Source organism: Rhineura floridana, chromosome 7 (assembly GCF_030035675.1).
Source record: "Rhineura floridana isolate rRhiFlo1 chromosome 7, rRhiFlo1.hap2, whole genome shotgun sequence".
Lineage (NCBI taxonomy): Eukaryota > Metazoa > Chordata > Lepidosauria > Squamata > Rhineuridae > Rhineura > Rhineura floridana.
The window spans coordinates 94,448,059-94,474,333 of record NC_084486.1 but is presented as its reverse complement, the minus strand read 5'-3'; the positions used below and the strand labels follow the sequence as shown (position 1 = coordinate 94,474,333).

At 43.6% G+C, this 26,275-nt stretch overlaps 1 protein-coding gene across 1 annotated transcript; it reads right to left on the bottom strand.

Moving 5' to 3' along the window:
* Positions 1–19,796: 19,796 nt before the first annotated feature.
* Positions 19,797–24,431, bottom strand: CRYGS (crystallin gamma S). Its single transcript, XM_061637712.1, has 3 exons — positions 24,345–24,431; positions 20,970–21,212; positions 19,797–20,069 (listed from the first exon to the last, which is right to left on the bottom strand). The coding sequence occupies exons 1-3, from the start codon at positions 24,429–24,431 to the stop codon at positions 19,797–19,799; spliced, it is 603 nt and encodes a 200-aa protein (XP_061493696.1).
* Positions 24,432–26,275: the final 1,844 nt, after the last annotated feature.

Below are 26,275 nucleotides of genomic sequence, written 5' to 3'. Positions count from 1 at the left end.
GCCCTAGATCGAGTAACTATCCTCCGGGCTTCCTGATGAGTTGGTACCCGGAGGAGGGCCTTAGTTGCTGAGCGAAGTGACCGGGTAGGTTCATAGTGGGAGAGGCGTTCCACAAGATATTGCGGTCCCACGCCGTGTAAGGCTTTATAGGTCATAACCAGCACCTTGAATCTGGCTCGGAAACAGATAGGTAGCCAGTGCAAATGGGCCAGAACAGGTGTTATATGTGCTGACCGGCTGGTCCTCGTCAGCAGTCTGGCTGCTGCATTTTGCACTAGCTGAAGTTTCCGAACTGTCTTCAAGGGCAGCCCTACGTAGAGCGCATTACAGTAATCCAGCCTAGAAGTTACCAGAGCATGAACAACTGAGGCGAGGTCATCCCTGTCAAGATAGGGGCGTAGCTGGGCTACCAATCGAAGATGGTAGAACGCATTCCTTGCCACTGAGGCCACTTGCGCCTCAAGAGACAGGGAAGGATCGAGAAGCACCACCAGACTACGAACCTGTTCCTTCAAGGGGAGCGTAACCCCATCTAGAACAGGGTAAACATCCACCATCTGTACAGGGAAGGCACTCACCAACAGTGTCTCAGTCTTGTCTGGATTGAGTCTCAGTTTATTAGCTCTCATCCAGTCCATTATCGCGGTCAGGCAATGGTTCAGCACATCCACAGACTCACCTGTAGAGGATGAAAAGGAAAAATAGAGCTGCGTGTCATCAGCGTACTGGTGGCAACGCACTCCAAAACTCCTGATGACGGCACCCAGAGGCTGCATGTAGATGTTAAAAAGCATGGGGGACAAAACCGACCCCTGAGGGACTCCACAATGGAGAGTCCAAGGTGTCGAGCAATGTTCCCCAAGTACTACCTTCTGGCGATGATCCACCAAGTAGAAGCGGAACCACTGCCAAGCAGTGCCTCCAACTCCCAACTCCGCGAGTCTCCCCAGAAGGATACCATGGTCGATGGTATCAAACGCCGCTGAGAGATCAAGGAGAATCAACAGAGTCACACTCCCTCTGTCCCTCTCCCGACAAAGGTCATCGTACAGGGCGACCAAGGCTGTTTCAGTGCCAAAACCAGGCCTAAAACCGGATTGAAACGGATCCAGATAATCGGTCTCATCCAAGAGCGCCTGGAGCTGACCGGCAACCACCCGCTCCAGAACCTTGCCCAAAAAGGGGACATTCGCCACCGGTCTATAGTTGTTCAAGTTATCTGGGTCTAAGGAAGGTTTCTTTAAAAGAGGTCTTACTACTGCCTCCTTGAGGCTACTAGGGTCTACTCCCTCACTCAAGGAGGCATTTATCACTTCCTTAGCCCAGCCGGTGGTACCAGTCCTACTAGCCTTCACTAGCCAAGATGGACAAGGATCTAGTGCAGACGTGGTCGCCCACACCATTCCAAGCACCTTGTCCACTTCCTCAAGCTGCACCAACTGAAACTCATCCAATAACGAAGGACAAGACCGTGTTCTGGACACTTCAGTGGATTCGTCTGTCTGTTAGCTACCTTCACCTCTTTGGGAGATAGGACAGGATATAAAATTAATAAAACAAACATATCAAGGAACATAAGAAGGGTCCTGCTGCATCAAACCAAAGTCCCATCTAGTCCAGCCTTCTATTCTCACAGTAGCCACCAGATGCCTATGGAAGCCCACAAGCAAGGCCTGAGTGAAATGGCACTGCTTATGTTCCTCACCCAACTGGTATTCAGGGGCATACTGTCTCTGATTCCAAAAGTCATATATAACCATCATGACTGGTAGTCATAGTCATTCATAGTCTTATATTCCATGGAATTGTCTAATCTCCTCTAAAAGCTGTCCATAACTACATCTTGTGGTAGCAAATTCCATAGTTTACCTGTGCACTGTAGGATGAACTGCTTCCTTTTGTCTTTCCTGAATTTCCACTGCATAATCCCCTTTTGTATTATAAGAAAGGGAGGGAAATGCCTCTCTATCCACTTTCTCCACACCATGCATAATGTTATATACAACTCTCACATCCTCTGGGCAGAGCAATCCAACCTATAAGAAGACAGTGTAATTTATGCTGGGGTAAATTATGCTGGTGTTGTTGGGGTTTATGGGATAAAACAATTATGTGGTTCTATCTCTAGCAGAGTAAAAAATGGCTAAAATAGAACCAGCAATAACCAGCTCCACTCTCTATACTATCTCCTAACTCACACAGTCTAGCAGAATAAAACAAGCTTTCTTCAGTAAAGTATATAAATTAGTTTACTCACTACCTTTTCATGTATACAGTAATATAGGCACAGCTTAGGAAATCAGAAAGAAATCCATAGTTTTTAGCTTCTGGCAAGAAGAAGGAGGAAGGGGAGGGCAAAACAAGAATCAAACAGGAAGCTACATCACAGCAAACTAGAGTTTCCTTTCTCCCTTTAACTGTACTAAAGTATATATAACCCTGCCCCCTAGTGCTGGCATGTGAGGTCACATATTTCCAACAGGTATAAGTCACCCCTACCCCAAGCTTTGTTCAAGAGCGGGGCTAATTGCTGGCTGAGCCACTCCAAGCCTGGCAGAGGGAAAATAAGCATTTAAAATACAGAGTGACTTACACTACCTTTTTGCCATTGTAACTTCTGCTGAGTTGTTAGGTCACTTGACCAAGGTGAACAGAGTTTGGAATTGAGATAAGTCTCCCCCTGCACTGTCCCATCCCTGCCATAGCCCTCCACTGCCCTGGAATATCCCTTTTGGGGGGACTTACCCCGGCTGAACTGGTTGAGCCATGGCTGAGCTCTGGCTGAGCTCAGATTCAGTTGGCTCAGCCAGTAATCCACCTATTCCAAACTCTGCTCATTCCAGTGGATTTGGGGTTTGGATTGCTCTCTTACTCACCTTTTTTTCTCAGCTAAGACGTCGCAAACATTGTAACATTTCCTCATAGAGGAGTTGCTCCAGTCCCTTAATTCTGTCCTTCGGCTGGCTTTTCTGCAAGGAGGCACCCCAGTAGCAGTTCCTGATGATGAAAATGTGTTTCCAGAGTTCAGTGACAGCAGATTTGCCATACCACTTGACATCCCACTCTAACATCTTTTTTTCCGGTTATGGTACCTTGTCCCAAGTGTACTGAGGAATGTCAACACTTGCATCCCTTTACAATTTCCCAGGTGTCCCATGCGTCCCTTTACAATTTCCCAAAACTCGTTCTCACAGAACCACAAGACACGAATCACCAACAGGCAAGTCACAGACGTCTGAATCCCAGCTTCTCTGATTTTCATTCCATCCATCTCATCCCTCTTGTTTTTTAACCAGAACCAAGCAGAGGCTCCCAGTGAACACAGAGCTATTGAAGCAGGAATTAATCAAATTAAGTAAACTTCAGAAGAAGATTGCCATCTTATTTATTAACAAATAAATATTTATTGTTCGTAGGAGAGGCAAAGATTGATATAATCGGTTTGATTTGTGCCCAGTTATCAAAATGCAAAGGGTGAAGAATCAAGCCTGGATACCCCTCTAGCGGCCTAAGAAGCTGTGTGGCCTTGAGAGAGTTCTGAGGGTGGGACAGAACGTGCCTGAAGGGCACATTCGGCCCCTGGGCCTGATTTTCCCCATTGTCCTAGCCAGAGCTTGGAAAAGTTACTTTTTTAAAACTACAACTCCCATCAGCCCCAGCCAGCATGGCCACTGGATTGGGCTGATGGGAGTTGTACATCAAAAAAAGAACTTTTCCAAGCTCTGGTCCTAGCTCCTTTCCCAGGCACGACAGCAGAGGCACTTACTTGTGAGTAAGAGAAAGACCTTTATTAAAGCAGAGAACAATTCAGGTGCAGCAGTGGGCAAGAGCTGACTCTGTCCCAGAGCACCTGCAAACGGGACGGAGGAGTTAACCCAGCAAGGAGCAAGACCAGGAGTCCAGAGTCCAAGATCAGGCCACAAAGTTCAAAACAGTACAAGAGCTGCACCATTGTCTCAATAAGTTTTTGTACCCAGCCAGCAAGATTTTTTTGCCAAGGCTGGGTGCATCCCCTACTCACAAGAATTAGCCTTGCGAGGATGTCTAGCTTACAGGTATACACTCCATCACGGCGGGTGTTCTGTTCCCTTTGGCGAAGGCAGCCTCTGACAGCCTTGAGTGACAGCCTCTGACAGTGCTTCCTCCCCTACAGGGAGGGAAGGAGCAACTGGGACTCCTACTCCAGCACTACCCTCTGACAGGGAGCGCTTCCCCCAGACAGGCTTTGTTCCATTGTCTCAGCCTGCCTTCCCCATTCTTCCTAATCTGTGTCTTTGTCTTCTTCCTGAGGCTGCCATCCCAGGTCTGCATTTGAAGGCATCGAGCGACTTGTGACACCCATCCCTGTCCTAGAACCAGGGGTGGGGAACTCAGGCCCAAGGGCCAAAAGCCACCCTCCAGGCCTCTCTGGCTGGCCCTTGGGACTCTTCCTGGGCCACACCCCTTCCCAATCCACTACTCTCTACTCCCAGGCTACAACCCTCAATGGCCCTGCTTTGCATCCTCCTTGAGGGCTTTTGCCTGGCCGGAATGTGTCCTGGAACTGTTATAATGGCTCTTGCTTGCCTGGATGGGGGGTAGAGAGATGGGAGGAAATTCAGAGCTTGGAAAAGTTACTTTTTTGAACTACAACTCCCATCAACCCAATCCAGTGGCTATGCTGGCTGGGGCTGATGGGAGTTGTAGTTTAAAAAAGTAACTTTTCCAAGCTCTGGGGAAGTGGCTATATGGAGAAACCTCTGACTTTTACTGCAAACAGGTAAAAGCCATACCTGTTGTTCCACCCATTTCTGCCTCTGCCCCTACATACCACTGGTATGTGGCCCCCCCACAAGGTTGCCATGAAGGAATGCAGCCCTTGGGCTGAAAAAATGTCCGCATCCCTGGCCATAAACTGACATACATTCACAGCCCCAGCCCTTTTGTGGATGATCCATCCCTTGCCATTTGACACCTTTGTTACTTGCTCAGTGGCGAATCCTATGTTGATGGTGTTGAAGAAAATCAGAACGTGTAGTAGAGTTACCTCTACAAAATTAAAATACTCTTAACTGTGGTACTACTATCTCCATTAACTGGGTGGGAACCGGTGGCATGTGGAACTCTTCCTCCTGCCCCACACACGCCCAAGGTGCACTGAGCATCTTCACCGTTATCAATTGCACCATATGCTGAAGACGCACCTCTTTAACTTGACCTTTGACAGTTAAGATATTTTGTTTTATGAGACTCAGCTCTTAGGTTAAATCTCTGCTGTTCTGTTTTGGTTGGAATAGTTTTACTCTTTCACTTGTTTTTATAACTGTAATTGTTTTAGTTGCTTTTATAACTGTATATTCCATTGTTGTAACCTACCCCAGGACCATGCGGTGAGAGAAGGGTAAATCTTATAAGAAATCTTATAAATAAATACATAAACAAACAAACTTTAGAAGTTAACATGTCATCAGGAAACTAGTAGTAGTGGGGCACACTTACTGTTGTGCCGGCTCCAGAGTGTCTCCACCTCTCTTTTCTGAAAACACGGTCACAGGACACTAGTCAAAATCCACCCCTTTCTACACTAAAACCTGGTCAGATCAGCTTGAGTGAGTTTTTTTAAAAAAAAAAATCAGCTTCAGGCAGATTTCACCACTGATTGGTAGATCAACCCATTTGTTGGCCAAGGTGTGGCCAACGGAAACGCTTTGCTGCAGGCTCTGGCAGAGACAACAACCGGCCCAAGGCTTTGCTGTGGGTGGTCCCGGTAGGTCTGAAGTCAGCAGTGGGAAAGAAAGCTGTGGCTAGCAGTGGGAAGAGTCACTTCAAAACACACCAAAAAAAAAAACATTCTGGCTGCTTTTCAAGTGACTAATATGCCCATAGCCATAGTAGCAGCAGCAGTATTTTAATTTATAACCTGCTCTTCACCCTGAGGTCCCAGGGTGGGTTACAATAGTTTAAAATACATCTTTAAAAATAACTTAAAATCACATCATCACAAGTTAGGGTTGGTCCTAAAAATATACATCTCAGGTGTCAAAGGCCAGGGTGAAGTGGTACATTGTCACCATGTCTACATATCTGCCTTGCTTGTACATATCTTAGGAGTATGCATCATGCATGTTGAGGAAAGACTGCTACACAGTCATCCAAATTTCCTGGATGGGGACTTGAGCCAGAACTTACAATAAGAGAGAAATATCCCCTAGACACTGAACCAGCCTTGTTTTATAAAATGTCTGTTTTATCAGATTTAACTGTCATGGCTTCCCTCAAAGAATACTGGGGATCATAATCATGTGAGGACACTAATTCATTGAGATTCCCAGGGATCCCTAAGGGGAAAGAATGACTATTAAACCAATTTTAGTCAGTGAGGTAAGATAAACCCTCAGAGTTTGAGTTGTGGAAGGATTGTTTTCCACATTCCTGAGTGCAAGATAAAGATTTTGCTTTGTACTCATGTTACATGTACAAACTCCTCATTCCTGAATTCACTTGCTCTGCGCACTGTGGCTAATACCCACATTTTTTAAGGACATGCATTCCACCCATGATCATTAAAACTAGCTACTAAATGGTGTCATACTGTATTAACCCAGCTGATACATACAGGCAAATAGGGTCTGCTGGCTGTTTAAACTTTCTTTTTAGAAAAAAAGACAATTCTGCATGTCCTGCTGGGACTATGCAGCGCTATCTAAGAGACCAGGCAGAACATCTGCGCACTGATCCCCCTTCAAAGATAACCATGCCCCTTATTAAGCAGCCACCAGGCATCTCTGAAAAGTTACGAATTGACAACATTCGGAGGAATATTCTTCATTCCAAGCATATCACTTACGCCCCCTGGCGCAAAGCACATCCTGTCTTATTAACGTCTTTGACATTTTCTAGTGAGGAAGCCTAGGTGAAAAACAGAATGGTGAGGAGGGGGGAGGGAAGGGAGCCAATCCGTTTCCATTAGATCAAAGAAAGAATAGAGCTACAGAGATTCATTGTAGTCTCAGCAATCGTAGTCTACTTAAAATATTTCTTACCCACTCCTTCATTGCCAAAGCAAGCCCAGAGCGGGTTAGATTAAAATGAAACACACAATACACATTAAAATAAAATAGGCAGCAGTGTGGGGAGATGGCCCTGGAATATACACAATTAACAAAATAAACCACAATGTACCATCAGTCCTCACCTAAAAGCCTTGGCAAATATGTAGATCTTCAGCTGATGCCAAAAACTCATAAGTCAGCGCCAGCCATATCTGAGAAGGGAGGGAATTCCATAAATGAGGTGCCACTACCTAGAAGCCACCCGCTCACATTGCCACTTATTGGCTTTCAGTTAACCATGGCACAGTTAAGAGAGACTCCCACGCAGATCTTAATCCTGGTGAAAATTCAGCAGCATTTTAGTGCTAATAAAGTACACGTTTTTGCAAATAATTTCCCCTAATATAATGCATTTTGTATGTTATTTTCACTAACATATGCATCTGTATGCACCCTTTCCCCTAATATATGCTTTTTTTGTAAACATTGCTCAGTTGGAGAACTGCATCACACAGTTCAAATAAGTGTGAATTTCCTAGGATGGCTGTGTTTTGGTTCTCCTATAGTTTCGGAAAGTGTGGATTTGATAGGTTTGCCTTTAAATGTGAACTAAATAACATGTCTCCCCTATTTCCAACAGAAGGAAATGGTTAGGAGGCCAAGAAGAAACATCAGGAGGCTGCCACTGTTTCCCCCATCCCCAGTCTGCCTAATGGTAGAGCTGGCCCTGCACAAGAGATCTATAAGATCCAAACCAATGTGTCAAACAATTCAGCACGCATTTTAATATATATCATTTTGGATTTTAAAGCCCTCTGTCTCTCCCTCCTTCTTGACAGCTACCCTCCACGGTACCGTCTTCTGAACAGGGGCTTTTCGGTAGCGGGGCCAAGGTTTTGGAACTCCCTGCCTCAGGAAGCCTGATTGGCTTCCTCTCTAGCTGTGAAGGCATTCCTCTTTTACCCAATGTTTCACTTTTTAAAATTATTGTTATTATATGTGGTTTGGGCTACTGTTGCTTCTGTTTCTTTTAGGTCTCTGTTTTATTAACTGTATTTTATTGCTGTGATTTTATTGTGTACTGTCTTTTTAAATTGTTGTAAGCAGCCTTAGGATCCTTGTTGCTGAAAGGTGGGGTAGAACATTTTAAAAGAGCTGGTCATTTTGTATGACCCTCAGAGGAGCTACTTTGCTTAAAGGACTCCCCTTCTGCATTTCTCTCCCCCTAGGCCTCGCCCAGTCCTATGGAGGCTCTCTCCAACATTATCTCTTCAGCATTCCAAAGACAGGGCCATACTATCATCAAGCAGCATGAATTGGCTCATCAATTTAAAGAGTAGTAAATTGTCAATTATTTTTGCTTATTGCATTGTGGGTTTTTTACCACCTTGGGAGGCACCATTGGAATTCTCTCTCTCAGGTCTGATCATTCTCTGCTTGGAGGACAAGACATACTTGCTGCAGTGCATTATCCCCCATCTTAGTTTCCTCTTAAGAAACTTACAAATAATTCCAATAACCGGGTCCTCCGATGGAGCTGAATAGCTGGAAACTCAGGACAGACAAAAGGAAATATTTCTTCACACAGTTAAACTATGGGATTTGCTACCACAAGATGTAGGGATGGCCACTAATTTGAGTGGCTTTAAAAGGAGATTAGACCACTTCATGGAGGATAAGGCTATCAGTGGCTACTAGTCATGGTGGCTATTTGCTACCTCCATGACCAAAGGCATTATGCCTTGGAATACCAGTTGCTGGGGAACAACAGCAGGAGAGGGCTACTGTACCTCCTGTCCTTCTTGTGGGCTGCCCATAGGGATTTAGTTGGCTGATATGGAAAATAGGATCCCAGACGAGATACTTTTGGATTGATCCAGCAGGGTTCTGAAGTCTTTTGTCACATACTTAGAAACAGGAGTCTCAAAAATGGGGTCCAATCCCAGCAGTTTGCTTGGACTGGAACAGAGTAAACTGTGTCTGAGAGAGACTCTAAGCATGGAATATTGTGTTCTGGCAAAGACAGAGAGGGATCCATTTTAAATTCACTTGTTCAAAATTTTTCTTGGACATTTGTTTTTCTTGATAATGTTATTTGCTATTTAGTTTAATTTTTGTAAATTGTATTGCTTTTATTGATGTATTTTTATACTTGTGTTTATTTTTCTTTGTAAGCCGCCTTGAGGGCCTTTGGCCAAAAGGCGAGGTATAAATAAATTTAATAATAATAATAATAATACTCTCCATTTCTCGGGTCGTTGTTTTTCTCACAGCTTTTCCCTGTGCCTGTATTCCAAAGGCAAGCTTTCTGGAGGACTCACCAACTCTCATATTCTCCCCAAATGCCGTATCTCCAGGTTTAGCACACATATTGCTAGTGCAGCAGTACTGAAGTCACTGAAGGTACCCTAAAGTCTTTTCCCAACTCCAAGCGGTTTCCTCTTTCTCTGAGTACGTCAGCAGTTTTTAAAGCTCCAGGCTAGCCAGACTCTCTCTCTCTCTCTCTCTATCTCTATCTCTGGGCTTCGAGTGCAGGACATTGTTTAGAATCCCTCAGAGGAGCTACTTTGCTTAAAGGACTCCCCTTTTGCATTTCTCTCCCCCTAGGCCTCGCCCAGTCCTATGGAGGCTCTCTCCAATCCATTACAAGTGTACACATCGCAGCCAGGATTGTAGAATTTGAAATTCAAGGGCAAACACTAATAGCCATTGTCTGCCTTGCTAAGTCTAAACGAACAGAAAAGATACTTTTAATCTTTGGTTCATGGCCACATTGTGCATACTGAAGTTAAGGTAGCAGGATACCTTAAGAACTGCTGGCACTTAACAACGTGTCGGAAGGCAGCAAGAGATTGTCAGTGGAATAAGTGAAGGATGACTGAATGTTGCTCTTGACCTTCTTGGTCTTCCCTTTTTCTTTTTCATAGCTTGCTGCATGGACATTTCTAAAGGGAATCAAAAACAAAGACAACATTCTTGCAACAGAGCTAGATTAGAACAACAGACGGGCAATGGATTTCAGAGGGCGGGCAATGGATTTCAAAGGCATTCTCTGAAGTCCCAGAAATGTGAACTTGGACAACTTGATATTAACCCCAGACCAACAGAGATGTCCTCAGTTCAGAAGCAGAAAAGCGACAGAGGCAGGAAACTGTCAGACTTCCAGTACTAAAAGCTATTGACATCCTTGGTGTAACTGGAAGTAATGTAATATATAATGTAAGGATCCAAACCCAACCTTTACAAAAGTTGAAAATAAAAGAATTGGACAAAGTAATGTGCTAACTCAGGTATTTAAAAAATACATAATACACTTACATTCTTATTTATAGGTTATAGGACCTAAAAGGAGCCTATTATTATATTGCACAAAATTTTCTAATAGCGACGACTGAAGACGACCTGACAGAGGTCAAAACGTGTATGGTCTTTTTGGTCTTTTGCTAAGTTGTCTTCAGTTTTGTTTTTGTTATAAGAAGTTTTGGTGACGTTGTTATATATGCACACAAATAATTGTGGATGTTATGTAAACCTTTCGTCTTCACATATTATATGTTATGTTATGAAGACATTTGTTTTTATTATGCTTTAAGTATGTTTTATGGTGATAACTATGAAACAATGCATATGTATATATATTTTTAACACCTGCGTTAGCACATTACTTTGCCCAGTTCTTTTATTTTCAGCTGGAAAATGTTCCATCTGTGAAAAAGAGTGGAAACCAGAGTAGATATGGAATTACTGCCTGGATACTTCAAAAGGGAATCTTAGTGATCCCACAGTCAAAGAGGTGCCTTGCTTTTCTCTGATGGACACAAAACATAAAGCACAGAACAAGTGTCAGAATCCTGTGAGTGGAGTGGAGTTGTATCTCTCAGCCCCCTTCCTTCTCTTCATTACAGAGATAACATTATTGTCCTACCTTACAGGAATGCCACAAGGATCATTGAGATATTGTAATGCCTGTGAAGAGCTTTCGAACCCTTTGAAAACCAAGTTATTATAGATAGGAAAATGCAGAGAAGCTCCTCATTATTTGTAAATCATCTTTAACTGCCTGGCAAAACCCCAACAAGCAGCTTCAGTATTACAATACTACAGTTTTACAAACTATATAAAAGTATACAGGGGCTATAAACACACTAGTCGCCAGATCAAAGCATCTACATTAGCCACACGCAGAGGAAGAATGGGCTGATCTGCCTTCCAGTTGCAAAATCGCTTTGAAGCTGATTTTTTAAAAAAAATGTACTCCAGCTGCCACTGCCAGGTTTAAAAGGGGCAGGGTTTGAGTAGCATCATGTGCCCCAAGTTTCAGAAGAGAGGGGTAGAGATGCACTGGAACCAGCAGAACAGTGAGTGTGTTTCCACCTATAGTCACCTGCAGCACTGGACAATCATAAAATGGACTGCATTTTTTTTTACTAGCAAGAAAGAGCAGCGAGGCATTCCCTCTTTTTTTAAAAAGCTATAGATTGGGTAATTAGGATGGCAAATACTTTGAAAGTCTAATCTTTTTGCTAGTGATCTGGAGTGCCACATATTCCCTGCCATGGATCTAGATAGAAACTAGACCCATTGAACCCATTGGAAACTAGACCCACTGGAAGAGCCACAGCTCAGTGACAGAGCAACTGCTTTGCATACAGAAGGTCCAAGGCTCAGTGCCTGGCATCTACAGGGAGGGCTGGAGAAGACCTCTGCCTGAAACCCTGGAAAGTCACTGCCAGTCAGTGTAGATGCTACTGAGCGAGAAGGATCAGTGGTCTGACAGTAAAGGTCAGCTTCCTATGTTCCCATTTTAAAATGTGGGGCTGACATGAGATTCTGAATATATGAGATCCATCTTTGGGCAATGCCTTTATCAAGCCAACCAAAATATCACATAATAATGTAAAAAGGGTCAAGTTCTCCAGAACACTTCATCAGGCTAAACGACAAGAAGAGCAATGAGGCTGGAGAGAGACAATTGGCATCTACATCTGGTCACAGTGGGGGAGGAGGCTGCAGACTTAAATTTCAAATGAGCCTATTTAGGTGCTGTGCAGGTAGCAGGTTACACCAAGGCCTGCTGGGAACAAGAAGGATATAAATGGCTAATTCCCCATCTCTAGAAAACACAATAATTGGCTGTTACCCTGGTCAGTTTGCATTCTTTGGCAAAATACACAGGTTTTTTTGGCAGGTGGGGAACAGAATTTAGGCAGTCCTCCTGTTAGCCAAGCTGTGAATTAATTTTCAGTGGTATGCTAGGCAAGAAGTCAATAGAAGCCAAATTTGGTACCTTTTCCAGGAAATGAGAGGGAATGTTCCTTCAGAGAAGAAAGTCCCATCTTCAGGGACATCCAATTTACAATCCCACCACTGTAAACAGCTAAATGTTGTATTATCCAAGTTGCAGATTTCCCATAGACATCTGCTTGCAGTAGCAGTATACATGGTGGGGTGGAGCCACAGAGCCACTCCCCTGACACTGGCCACTGCTGCTTATCTGGATGGGGTTGGGGCTGGGGTAAGGCAGGGTGTTATTTAGAGACTGCATGACTGTGTGGATATGCACGCATCCTTTATCTATCTTTTTAAAAAGTAAAACAATTTCAAAATGCCGTCATTATTATGGGGAAGGTGAGTATATTACTTCCCACTGGCGCCATCCAAGAGGCACCTGCAACAGACTCACCAAATGATGTGCTCATGTGTTTTTGCAGAAATGCTGGTTACTCTTCTAGGGTCTTTTCCAGCATACAGATCAAAGTTACTACAAAAACCTGCAAAAGTGTTTTCACCACAGGCCAGGGTGGGCCACAAAAAATTTAAAAAATGTGTGTCAATGGCAACTCTTCTACAGTACTGCCTCCAAGCTTCTGCAAAACTGGAGTCTGCACACAGGCTACCGTGCTCTAGCCCAGTGAGTTTCAGCACTGGAAAAGATCCCAAGTTTAAAAGCCAACATCAACAATCATTTAGACAAAGTACAGGGAACAAATACAAATGGCCAGATTTTCTGCCAGGCTCAAAGAGCTTCCTGCTTGCCCAGTGGATTAAAGATGATGGAGGAAAGGAATTAATTCCTTTAGTGTAATTAACAACTGGGCCAGTTCTGGAGGATCTTGGGCTGTTAATGAACCATGGCACCACTTTAATTTCTTCCTTGCCCTACCGTCTTGTCATTAAAACCAAGAAAAGCTTCCATCAAATATCCCTTAAAGGGGAAAAAAGGAAAGAGAGAGAGAGGAAGGGAGCTGGATTTGTCTCAATGGAACATGATAAATTAGACTTTGCAGGATAAAGGGAGAAGGGGCGAAGGGGAGGGCACGGACTGTGAATTTTTATATACATTCCATGTAGAGAGTGTGGTATATATACCTATATATATTCTCTTTTGGAATGACCTCCTTATGCCCCATCCATCAGCCTGGGGTTGGCTTATTCTAACTAGCAGATTCTTTTCTTCTGTCTAACAGGCCCATCAGACACAATCTGCATGCCAATTACTGGAACAGACCCCCTGATACTGAAAAATGGAAATTAGCTGTCAAGGCAAGGCATCAGCTGAGCGGTTCCGATTGCTTGCTCTGTCTGTGGCTCATATCCATATGCACTCTGTTCTGTGTGTAGCTCCAACAAGGGAGCCCCCACTGGAAAAAGTAATCTAAAAATTTTTTTCTCTAAAACACCTACCACACTTTATTGTTATTCATATTAGTTGCCAACATTGGGGCACAATGTGAAATTCACCAGAGGGCAAGAGTCGTTTGGAGGGGAGAGAAAGGAAGTCTGATAATTGCATTTTGGTGCTAGGCAGATCAAGCAATCCAATAAAAGGACACTCAAAAGAAATGCTAATAGAGGACAAGTGGAACAAGCAAGCAAAATGGCTTCCACACTCAAATCTTAAATCTTTCCCATTTACATGGTCGTGCCTGGCCTAGCTTTCCTGATATACATGGTGTTCAATGCACTGCATATGCACATGCAGACGCATGATGCCCCGACTGTCACAGCAGTAGTGCTAATATGAGATCTCATGGACTGTTGAGTTGGTCACCAGAGGTAGAGTTCAATACAGCAGAGGCAGGGGTTATAGTGACTTATTTGTATTCATCCTTATCCCAGGATGTTCTGATTTGATATTGTACTTTTTGGATATTTAAATGCAACATGCGTCTGTCCATCATCTATTCCTGAATATTCATCCATAGCACAAAGGCCTGGATTATTGTTAGTATTATCATTATTGAAAATTGCTATGCACTAGCTAAGATTGGGAGCTGGGGCTCTTGTTTCAGCCAGGAACTTGCCAAATGGCCTTTGGCAATGTTCTGTTTTCTCAGCTATGGCCTGTACGCACATGCGTGCACACAGAGAGAGAGAGAGAGAGAGAGGGGAGTTGGAGTTCATCAACATTTAGAGGGCCACACTTTTCCCATCCCTGCCTTACAGTTGTTCTAAAAAGAGAGAGAATTTATCTAAAGTACTTTGAATGCTCAAAAGTGCTATGCAAATGCTAACTACACTTCATTATTTAAATATAATGCCCTCTATGACCTTGCTGCTACCCCCCTTTATCTCTCTGCTTTCATATCACTGCTGCAACCTTGGGTAGAGACACACTTGCAGTTGTGCTGGCTTCAATGTGTCTCCACATCCATCTTCTGAATGTGGGGAATTCTAGTAAAACTCAGCCCCCTTTTACGCCAAAACCTCCAAAGTTGCAAAGCTGAAAAACCTCCAGTCTGTTTTCCCTTAAAGTCAGCTTCACAGACTTCAAAACTGATTGGCCATCAACTGTGTTGCCACTCTAGGTATGTCCGATGAAAATGCTTTGCTGTCGGCTCAGGCAGATACAGTGATTGGCCTGTGGTTTTGCTCTGGGCAGTCCGAATCAGCAGTGTGAAAGGGAGATGTGCCCAGCCGTGGGCAGAGCTGTTTCAAAAAGCAGCCAGAGTAAATGGTCTGCAACCCTTCTCTTCTCTAGCCCCAGTACCACCACCCATCTGAAGGTCTCCTGTTCCTTTAAGCTGTATGCACGCTGGTCGCCCCAAAAAAAGCCAGAATAGAAAATTGGCTGGGAGGAGGAATGGAAGGCAAACGGGTTGATCTACCAATCAACTGCGAAATCTCCACTGGAGCTGATCCAATCAGGTTTTAGAATAAAGGGGGCGTAGTTTGACTTGTGTCATGTGCCCCAATTTTTAGAAAAGAGAGGTAGAGACACACTGGAACTGGCAGAACAGTGAGTGCGTCTCTGCCCATAAACTACTTTCCTCCCAATGACGTCCATGTGATGCTATTTATCTCTCCTTCAGATCCCTTCACAAAACCAACCTTTCCTATAAAGACTTTGCCACAGCCCCTTAGACCTCACCCTTATTGACACTAAGGCTATGTGTGCATAGCATATTACAGGCTTAAAGAGTAGCAAGGCTGTTTTTTCTTGCTGAGTTTCAATTCTGTTTTGCAAATCTCTGTGTCTCCAGCTGCCCACTGTCTGTACCCAGTTTCCCCACCCCAACTCCTTTTGGTGGAGCTTTCATCTGTCCAACTCCACCAACCTGGAAATCAGCTTCTGGTTGTTTTTCTTGGTGTTGGCACTTGAAATAATCAAAATGAGTGAGAGGAGACAGATTCCACTCCCTCTTGTTGTTTGTAGAGACTGATGGGCAGAGATGAGCACAGATCTCTCATACACACACACACCTCACATCTTGTTTTAAAATAAACAAGACTTGCAATCCTTACCCATTTATCAGGGAGTACGCCCCATTGAATTCAATGTGACTTGCTTCTAAGTAGACATGGATAAGATTGTAGTGGCCAGGCAGTGGATGAGAAACAGGATGTTCTTCTGTAATATACACACACAGACAGCGCTGACATCAGGCAAGTAGGACCACCCCCAGGAAATGTGTTCACTGTATATACCTGGAAGTCGCCACTCAAACTGGAGTGAAGCTGGTGTTGGGGATACTGCACCACAACACACAGTATTTCAGAAGAAACCCATGAATTGTGGGTAATTGCACGTAACATTGTGTGTACCCAGATTCAAAGAATGGGGTGGCTGAATTTTAAGTCAGTAATGTGACCCTATCCTAAGCCTACCTATGTACAATTTGAACTGAACCTATATTATTACCTATGAGGGCTGAGCATGCTCAGTGACCATAGAATGCTGACTGACTACTTGGGCAGGGGGGTATAGAAAACTGGCTGGGAGGAAGAATGGAGTGTAGCGAAGGAGGGCATGGCTGACTGGCTATAACAGTAAACAGAGCATTAAACAGGTACACAGTATGTACAGGCCCCAGGTTTCTATATACTAATATTGATTTGAGTTTTCCTGTGCTGGTCCTTATGTAGCCAAAACTGCACCCTGACCCATAGACACACACAAGAGAGAATACCAGCAGACTAACTCTGAAGTATGCATAAGCACAACAAATCAGGAGGACCAAAAACCTAAGGGAGAGAGTATCCCAAAAAAGACCCAAAATAATCAATGGCATGGAAAGTTGAGAAAGCAGGGGAAACAGGATACCTGACAACTGGACTGGAGCGGAGAATAGAATGGAAGTAGTGTCTGGATAGGGCACTTCCTGAGATGCTACTTTTAAATGTCCCCAGAGATGGAAGTCAGAGTTTTCTATAGTGATAAATAAGGAAAGCCACTGGACAATGAGTTCAGTGTGCAGGCAGGCTGGTATGGGAGGAGGCACTCCTTTGATACTTGGATCCCAAGTTGTTTTATCTTGTGAGTTGCTTATGCAAAACAGGCTCTAGGTGATTACGATGATTACTACAACAGCAGCAGCAACATCATTTTCCTTCATGGGGAGTGCAAGGGCACACAGAACAGGTTGAATCCATTTTCCTGAAGTAGAGCCAGCCATCTACCATAGGACAATGAGTGCACTGCAGTAATCCAGGCAGGAGGTCACAAGAGCAGAGGCAATTGATGCCAGGCCATCCCCATCCAGGACCGGCTGTAGCTGGTGAACCAGTCTAAACTGGGCATAAGCACTCTTAGCTAGCTGATGTCAACTGGGACTCCAGTGACAGGCTGGAATCCAGGAGTACTCCCAGACTGCAAATCTGCTCCATCAGGGAGAGTGCAACCTCTCCCAGAACAGGTAGCCCACCTAATCCCCAGACAAAGAGACCACTCACCCACAGCATCTCTGTCTTATTGGAATTCAGCCCCAGTTATTGACTCCCACCAAGCCCATCACTGCTTCCAGGCACCAACACTTCCATTCAGATAGACAGAGCTAGATGGATAGTAGGTCAGAACAGTTATGAGCAATTTTATCCTTGAAATGTCTAGCAAGCTTGCCACAGAAAGTTTCTGAGGGTTCTTACATTTCTCTCATTGGTCCTCACTGTGAAGGAGACCCCACCCTGAACAGTTCTGCAGGGTAACTTCCCAAGGGTTCAATGGAAACACTGGATGTTATTCAGTTGAGTCATACTCATAGTAGGTCTACTGATTTCAGTGGGCCTGCTCTAAGTATGACTAATGTTGGATATCATACATTGTTTTTTCCCACCACAGAGTAAGTTCATCAACAAGCTCTTATTTGCACCACTCACAGCCTAGCCTGGAATAGCTGCTGCTGCTGCCAAGTCTTGTAAGGGTGGGATTTCCCCTTGCCAAGATAAGCAGTGAGGTTGGTAGACAGAATCATGGCGGATTGGAGGCCTCCGGGATGGGTTCCTTTGCTTTATCTAACTGTAGCTCAGCAAGACAGTCATGTTTATTGCTTCTGGAACACTAACAGTGAAAAGAGAAGAATGCTAAGCATCTCCCCAACAATCAACTATCAAAATACTGGAGCCCCGTAAAGACCAGAAGTGTGAAACTTTAGTCTACATCCGCGCATCTTCACTCTATTTGTGGCATGCATCTATCTTACAGTAATTGCCAGTTTTAATTTGGATCTGTGGAGCTACAGTTCTATGAAGGATCTAACAAATGATTCATTGTTAGTCTCAAAAAAGAGACTACTGCAAACAAAAAAAACCTTTGGAGGGTGTACCACTACCACTGTTGATGGGCAGCTCCATCACCAAGGAGGCACTGGAGAATTTCTCCTCTCCCTGAAGAATATGCAGCAAAATGGTTACCCCCTCCCATTTCTCTGCCTGCTAATAGAGTGCAGAATGGGGGGGGGGGCATTTTGCTCAGCTCTAGTTGAAGCTGAGCTTGGCACTTCCAGCCCAATCCCACACCAACACTTTGTACAAGTCCCTAGAGCAATTGAGCCTAGCGGTGGCTGGTGCCCATTGGGACTGGTGGGGTGGAAGGCAGGGAGGCCCATTGGCTCTGAGCCAAAGTGCACATTTTGAAGTATTGCTTTGGAAAGTGCGAGCCTGATAAATTCCGCTTGAAATGCGAACTGAACTGAGATTCTTCCCCATCGCTTCCCAGCAGGCCTTTCTCCACCATCCATCCCACCTCACCTCTGTAACATGTACTGTGCTCACACAACATCCTACTCGTTTGCACAGACTCCTGCCCCTCAACCAAACTGAAGCAGAGTTCCCCTCTCTTGGCCTTTTCAGAGTGCTCCCTATTTGGCCAGTCCCCAATTAATACCATATTCACAAGGGCTGTATTATTGTAGCTAGTATATGACAAGCATCATATACTCTGCTTCATTGCTACATAATAACCTCATACATCAAACTGGAACAGACTGCAGGGCCCTTGCTATAAAAGTGCACACTATATACACTGAATATCATTATCCAAAGTCCCCCATTCCCTTGCTTGATATGCAAAAATTCTTAGGTTCCCCAGAGTACCCAGCAAAGAAAATGCCCAACAAAAATGGACATTTGTTATTTTCGAAGACTTAAGGCATAACACAATGGGGGAAGGGGGAGCAGACTGAGCTTACCCAAAGATTTCATCGCAGTGTCCCAGTTGGCGAGGAAAGAAGAGAAAGGGTGACACCTGGTGGCAAAGAGATGAAGCACAGCTATTCTGAATAGAAAAGAACTGGACATTTTATGTTGAGAGAGAGCAGGAAGGAACTTGGGGTGCACGCATGTCAGTGGGGCAGTGGAATCCACTCCAGGTTTTAGTCCAAACTTTCAAGGAGCTGTCCCACATGTTTTACCAGATATTGTTGGATGACATTGGCCATGCTGAGTGGAACTGATGGGACTTTGGAGTTCAACAACATCTGGAGGGCACAGGTTCTCCACCTCTGCATTAGGCAGAGAGAGGAAACTTCCTCAGGCAGCTGATCTGGGGCAAAAGGGCAACATTGTTTAATATGTTATAGTTGTAACTTGCCTTGGGCTGGCCTTGCTTACAGGGCTTATCATCTCAACCAATTCCAGGGTCTAAACAGGGTGATTTGGCTTGCCTTCACAGCTGCTATAGCAGTACTCAGGTTATAAAAGGGAAAGGGTGGGATGCTAATGGAATCCACAAACCCTATACTCTGACTCCCCTAAGTTTAGCCAAACCATGAGACACATTTTTCTATAAAAAACAAACACACACAGTATTCAAGGGGCGCAAGTAAAGGAACAGACCCCCTTTCTTTCCCCTGCCCCCAATTATTTGAGCATTGTGCTCAAGTTTCCCTGCAAATGGCTGCTGCAGAGATTAGTCATCTCCTCTTAAAGAAAAGATGTCACTCAGAGACATATTTTTCATGAATAATGATAGGCAGCATCAAGCCCGCAAGTGCTTTATTGATGGCATCAAGTCAGCTTTCAGATCGCTTTCAGATGCCATGCTGCTGATTACTCTGCAATACGGCGGAAAGACTGGACCACTGGGGACACCAACCCCCACTCGACAGGTTTACTGTACTCCCCTCTCTCCAGAAGATAGTGCCTCCCACAGAAATTGGGATGTTCGTAGAAAACCCAGGCCCCATCCAGGACTTTGCAGAAGTGGATTTCCCAGAGATGAAACTGATCCATGACGGAAGGGCAGTCTTCTGTGGATTCATGCATCTGGCCACTAAAGTCACCCTTCTCAAAGAGCTGGATCTGGTATTTGCCTCCACTGGACTAGAAAAAGGAGAGAGAACACAAAAGGCTATTGAAGAGCTGAGCAGAGGCAATCCACAGTTCAGACTCCTCTGCCTCACTGACCAATCTGATGGAAAATGGGTATTAACCAATAAAGCAGAGAATGCATTGCAGCTGTGTGCATACCTAACAACACCACTTCATCCATATTTAGTTATCTTTATTATACCATTTGTACTTTCACTTGTTTCCCTGTTGGACATTGTCCCCTAGTGACATTGTCCCCGTAGAATAGGGATGGAGAACCTGCGGCCCTTCAGATGTTGCTGGACTCCAACTCCCATCATCCCTGACCACTGGTCATCCTGGCTGAGCCTGATAGGAGTTGGAGTTTAACTGCTCACGGAGAGCCACAGCTTCCCCATCTCTGTAGAACCACATGGTGGGAATTGCATATGACATAGGAATGGCTCACCTGTCGGGGTAGAGCTACAGCAAAAGCCTCTGGGTGCAGCCACTGTGAAAACAGGATGCTGGACTAGATGGATTTTTGGTTTGATCAAGCAAGGCTCTTCTTATCTTCTTATGTAAGAAACAAACACATGGTCTTAGCAGCAAGAAAGTGTTTTCTCATTTTTTTTAATGCAGGGCCCTCTATGTGTTGTTGGGACTTCAACTCCCATAATCCTTGACAATTGGCCATGCTGGCTAGTCCTGATGGGACTTGGAGTCCATCAAGATATGGAGGGCCAGAGTTTCCCCACCCGTTTTAGCGTGTGTGTGTGTGTGTGTCAGTGTTAGTAACTTTGAAAACAGATGCAACATGAGGATACAGGAGATTGCCAAGTAAGCCCACCTCAGCCATCAACATACAAGAATATCCTGTTCACCCATGCAGAGTTCAAAGCTAATCAGAGGGGAAGAAAATGTCCAACTTACTAATTGAATAGATTTGCATGAGCTGATACGGTCATTTAGGCCCATCCAGTACTGATATTCAGGATACTCCCCATGAGTCAGCATATATATGTTCCCTGAGAAGTTTGGCTGCTCATAAACAGCCCAGGCATCCCACTCCACACAGATGAAATTGCAATGGCTCAAGTCACTGTGGAAATCCAAACTGTCTCTGTCAGACTCATAGAGCCGCCCCTGGAAATTCTTGCCTTCGTAGAAGGTGATCTGAAACACAAGCACCAAGGAAACATATTTCCACTACACCCAGTGCATGTTGCCTGAGGTACATTAGCACTAGGGATGGATGAATCTGTCAATTTCAATTTCTCTCCATTTCCCATTTTTCCAAACTTAAGTTCAGTTTGCCTCATATCTGCATCAGTTTGCATTTTTTAAAAACAGTCTTCATGAAAATGTGCTTGCATTTTCCCATGTATTTCCCCTAAGATACACATTTTATATGTGAATTTGCTTCATATCAATTTTTGCAGTTCTCCTTAAAACAATGCATGGTGAATGCTATTTTCACAAATATATACATTTAATGTGCACACTTTCCCCTAATATATGCATTGTTTGCTTGGAAGACTGAATAGCAAAATTTGTAGAAGTGCGAACTTCAGTTCTCATATTGATTCAGAAAATGTGAATTAGGTTGGTTTGACATTTAAAAAATAATAAACTGCTTCCCCATCCCAAATTAGCAAGCACCACTAGGAACTTCTTGTGCACATAACAATTGAAGACAGTTATACAAAAACACATGCAGCCTACTTACCGTAAATATATGCCAAGGCAATGCTCAGAACATTTAGCAGAAGATACTCATGAGCATCAACTGGTAGTCTAATATAAAGTAGGCAGGTAGTAATGATGTTACCCCTCCCCCATTACGTATTTATTTATTTATTTATTTATTTCGGTCATAGACCAGCAGATATAAAATAAGTAGCACCAATAGTACACAATAGCAAAAAAGGCAGCAGCATTTTAAAACTGCGTCACTAATATCAGTATATACACATCATGATAAAATCATAAAACATTAAAATACTCGCAGTGTCCTCCTACAGACAATAGTGGCTGCACAGAAACTGGCCACCTTGGTTGTAACCTGAGGATTCTGATCTGCCAGCAAATAGTGTACATTACTTGCATCGGGAACCCTGGGCATTTTTTTTAGGATCGGAGTGATAAAAATATAACGTAGGTCCCGATAGAAAGGGCAATACAATAGAACAGCCTTTCCCAATCAGTGTGCCTCCAGATGTTGTTGGACCACAACTCCCATCAGCCTCAGCCAGCATTGCCAATGGGAGGCTGAAGGGAGTTGTGGTCCAACAACATCTGGAGGCACACTGGTTGGGAAAGGCTGCAATAGAACATGACCTACTGTCTCCACTTCCCCCACATCGCAAGGACAAACCCGCTCACAATAGGGGACCCTCTTGAATCTTCCTTCCAGCAATGCAGAGGGTAACACATTAAATCTGGCTAACGTGAATGCTTTTCTGTATTTGGCAATGTTCAAATTTACTAGATAGTTCACGGGTGAAAATACCCTCCCATTATTCCTAAAAATTGGGGTATGCTGCAGCCAACCTTAAATTATTTTGCAGTTCACTATCACTAATTTGTTGGAAAATGGCTGCTTTAGCCTTAGTATAGCCTAGATCTAAAATAGCATTCATCAAAAAGCCCAGGTCTTGTATTTTATTGCTCACTGCCCATTTCCATTTTGACTGGAAGGCGTCTGTTAACGTCAGTGGAGCCAGTCCTAAGGGGGAGAATACCTCCCCCTTTACAGCAATAGCGATAGGTGACTTTATGCATCCATTTAGATAATATGGTTATATGAACTCATGGTATTTACTGCACATACTTAGTTACTTAGAAAATGCATAAACCACACTTCATTCAAATATGGATTTCTAGACAGTATACAAAGGAAAATGTAAAATTACAAATACAGTACACAGCTAACCCTACTCTACAGTACACAGCCGCCCTGGGCACCTGCTGGGAAGAAGGGTGGGATAGAAATAAAATAAAACATAAATAAACCAGCAGTGCAACGAAGTTATGAGGAATAAAACTATTCAACCACCTAAAAATACCAAAATCTAAAATGCCTCAGAAAATAAAAAGTTGTAACCTGGGATCAAAAAGAATACAGTGTCAGTGCCAAGCTTACTTCCCTAAGAAGGGTGTTCCATATTTAGGAGGCCACCACAGAGGTCCTCTCTTTTGTACATACACAATATGCTTAATCTGAAGTTGGAACATGGAAAGGGGCCTCTTCTGACAACCTTAGCATGAAAGGAGAAACCCCATCCTTTACCTTCCATCATTCCATTCAGGGGCTTCATACTAAGCACGGGGGGGGGGAAGCACCTCATTCCAGCTTAGTTCCCATTCTTCTCTTCCTTAATTTATCTGAAATGGATTTGTGGATTCAAATGGCCTTTTCACATGTGGGGTTGAGACAGGGGAACTCCAAGCTACCTGAAACATCTGTCCCTTTCAAAATATACATCAAAATCAATTTATACAAATATACAAATTTATACAGAGCAGGGGTTCCCAAAGTGTAGCCTGTGAGCTTCATTCAGTTGGTCCATGGTGGCAACTCGGTGGAGTGGCACAGCTGTAGGTATAAAGAATGGTGGGGGTAGCAGCTGCTCAGTCATTCTTAGAACACGGCGGTCTTCCTGGAAGTTGAGTGGAACAGAAGGGGCAGGTGGAGAAGGCTCTGCCTTTGTCAGAAGAGTAAGGCCACTGATGGCAGCAAGACACAGGAAGGTTCCATATGGGGAAAAGAGGCTAAAGACACTTGAAAGGAGTTTACAGTCAATATATAGAAGCAGAATGAATACTGAATCTAACCTAAGACTCAAGCTAACAAATATTACACTGAACACAAAAGGATTTTGTTGAATACAAGAGGCACATGCATAACATTAAAATATTTATATCAATTTTTAATTTATTTGTATTGCTTTTTTTGTTTCTTATTGTATTAAAATTTGAATTCCATATAATTTTTTTAAATGCTTTTAACATCTAGCACAGTTCATTACAGTACATTTGCTACAAAAGGCAGAAAAATAATTAAATGGCCCACCAAGACCCTCAGCATGTTTCAGGTGGTCAGGGGAGCAGAGTTTGGGAACCACTGGCATAGAGCAATCCCTCTGCAGTATCAGGGGGTAATGCTTTCATTGAGCAAAGCTTTTGTCAAGCCAAGCTTTTCTCCTGAGTTCATGAGAGACTTCTCTATTTCCAGTGCAAATTTCTTGTGTCTAGAACAACTGTACCAATCGGAGATCAATTTAGCGTTTTTCACAAAGGGAATACCATGAAGCATTGTGCCTCAGGTCCTTTGCTCTTGAACAGCTCTTGCCAGTATTCCCAGAATCCTGATGATTCATTGATTGTAGCCATGATCTTTAACTACCAACTGTTACTTCTGTTGGATTGCTATTCTACACAGCAAAAGATGTATCAGCAACACAACTAATCTTCTACTTTCTTGTGTTCAAGCATTTCACCTTATAACCAAACCAACCATGTTTACAGAATACAATAGAGATTCATAAATCTGTTTTAGCCAAGCCAACATCTGTGGCAAACCCACTCTTAAACCCATCAATGTAGCCCAGGTGGTAAAAAATTTCCAAAATCTAGGAAACAAAATTTTCAGCCATGCAATACCAATGCAATATATATGTGTGCACAAATAAAACTGATTTGATGAGCCAAATGCTGCAAACATTATTTTCTAGATATTAAGCATACTTGCCAACTGGTGTGTTAGAAAGCAGGAAGAAACCACAGTATGTGCCATAATACACACAATTAATTGCTCTTAGGCTGAACTTGTGTGTCACTCTTAGAACCAATTTGCTTTCTATAGAACAATTTGAGCTTTAATTATCTTCCTTTGTGTAGCAAGATTAAAAAAAGTTTGAAATTGCACCGCTCAAAAAAATTAATTGGAAGCTTATTACCCTCATTGCAACCAACTAGCAAAATATCCCCATACACTTGAGACATTATTTAACAGTAAAATCCCAAAATGGATTTATTGGCAGGAGAAAAGGGAGGTGAGAGAAAAGGGGAGAGAGAGGTTAAGAGAAAAGAATTTTAGGCCAGGGCTAGCTGAGAACGAAAACAAGGTAAGCTAGTCTTAAGCTCTCTTTCCCTCACCTATTGCCATTCTAGTTATTGGAGACAGGAAAGGGTATACCAATGATTTATAATAGGGCAGAGGAACTCGAGGCTCACCAGTTTTTGTTGGACTCCAACTCCCAGGAAGACCAGCCCATATGGCCAATGACCAGGGATGATGGGAGTCGTGGTCCAGGACCATCTGTTCTCCACCCTGGCTTTACAAGGATTCAGTATTCATTGGGAAAAATGGAAAAGGCCTAGGACATATCCAGTGGTGTCCCCTCCACTGATGGAAGGTTCTTTGATCCAGCAGAGGTTTTTGGCAGCAGTAAGAGGGAGTGAGGCAATTTTTGCCAATTCCTCCTCCCACTGAACCACCATGCCCAAGACTCTTCCAGAAGATCAGAAAAACCTTCAGAACAATGCAGAAGATTGCACAGGTGTGGGGGGGAACTGACAAAAATGCCTCCCCTTCTGCTGAGAGAAGCCTTCACTAGCTCAAAGAGCCTTCCCTTAGTGGAGGGCGATCATCAAATACAATCTCTACCATTAAACTCATCGAGATGTCTCACATTATTAAGTAAACTGTATTTAGGGGATTACTAAGGTCAGGATTTCCTTTAACCTAGTACCTAGGAAGCTAGTCATGTGGACAAGCAAGTTGTAATGTAGCATGTTTTACTTACTAACTTTGCAAAAAATATGAAGCCGTACATAAACCTCTGTTAATAACTGTCCCCCAACTTTCTGGAGCACATGGCTGGAGGTGGGCTGCTGTGGGAGGGGAAACTGGAAAAAAATTGCCTCCTTCTCCATTACTGCTGATCAAACTTTGTGCTGGATCAAATATCTTACACTATGTTTTGAAGAATGCAAGGCATTTCTGTTTGTAAATGTTTTCTTAATTAGTTCAGCTTAGCTTCCCACCTCCTCCCCTTCAACCTAAAGAAAAACTCCACTGCATGTACCCTGCAGCAATTTTCTATTTTGAATTCTTCCCAGTTCCTATGTACTCACAAAAAGCCATCATGCCCTTTTCAAAAGGGTGAACGGGAGCAACACCAACAGCTTTTTTGAAACAAATGGGATATCTTCCAGCAAACATACTGTTATGT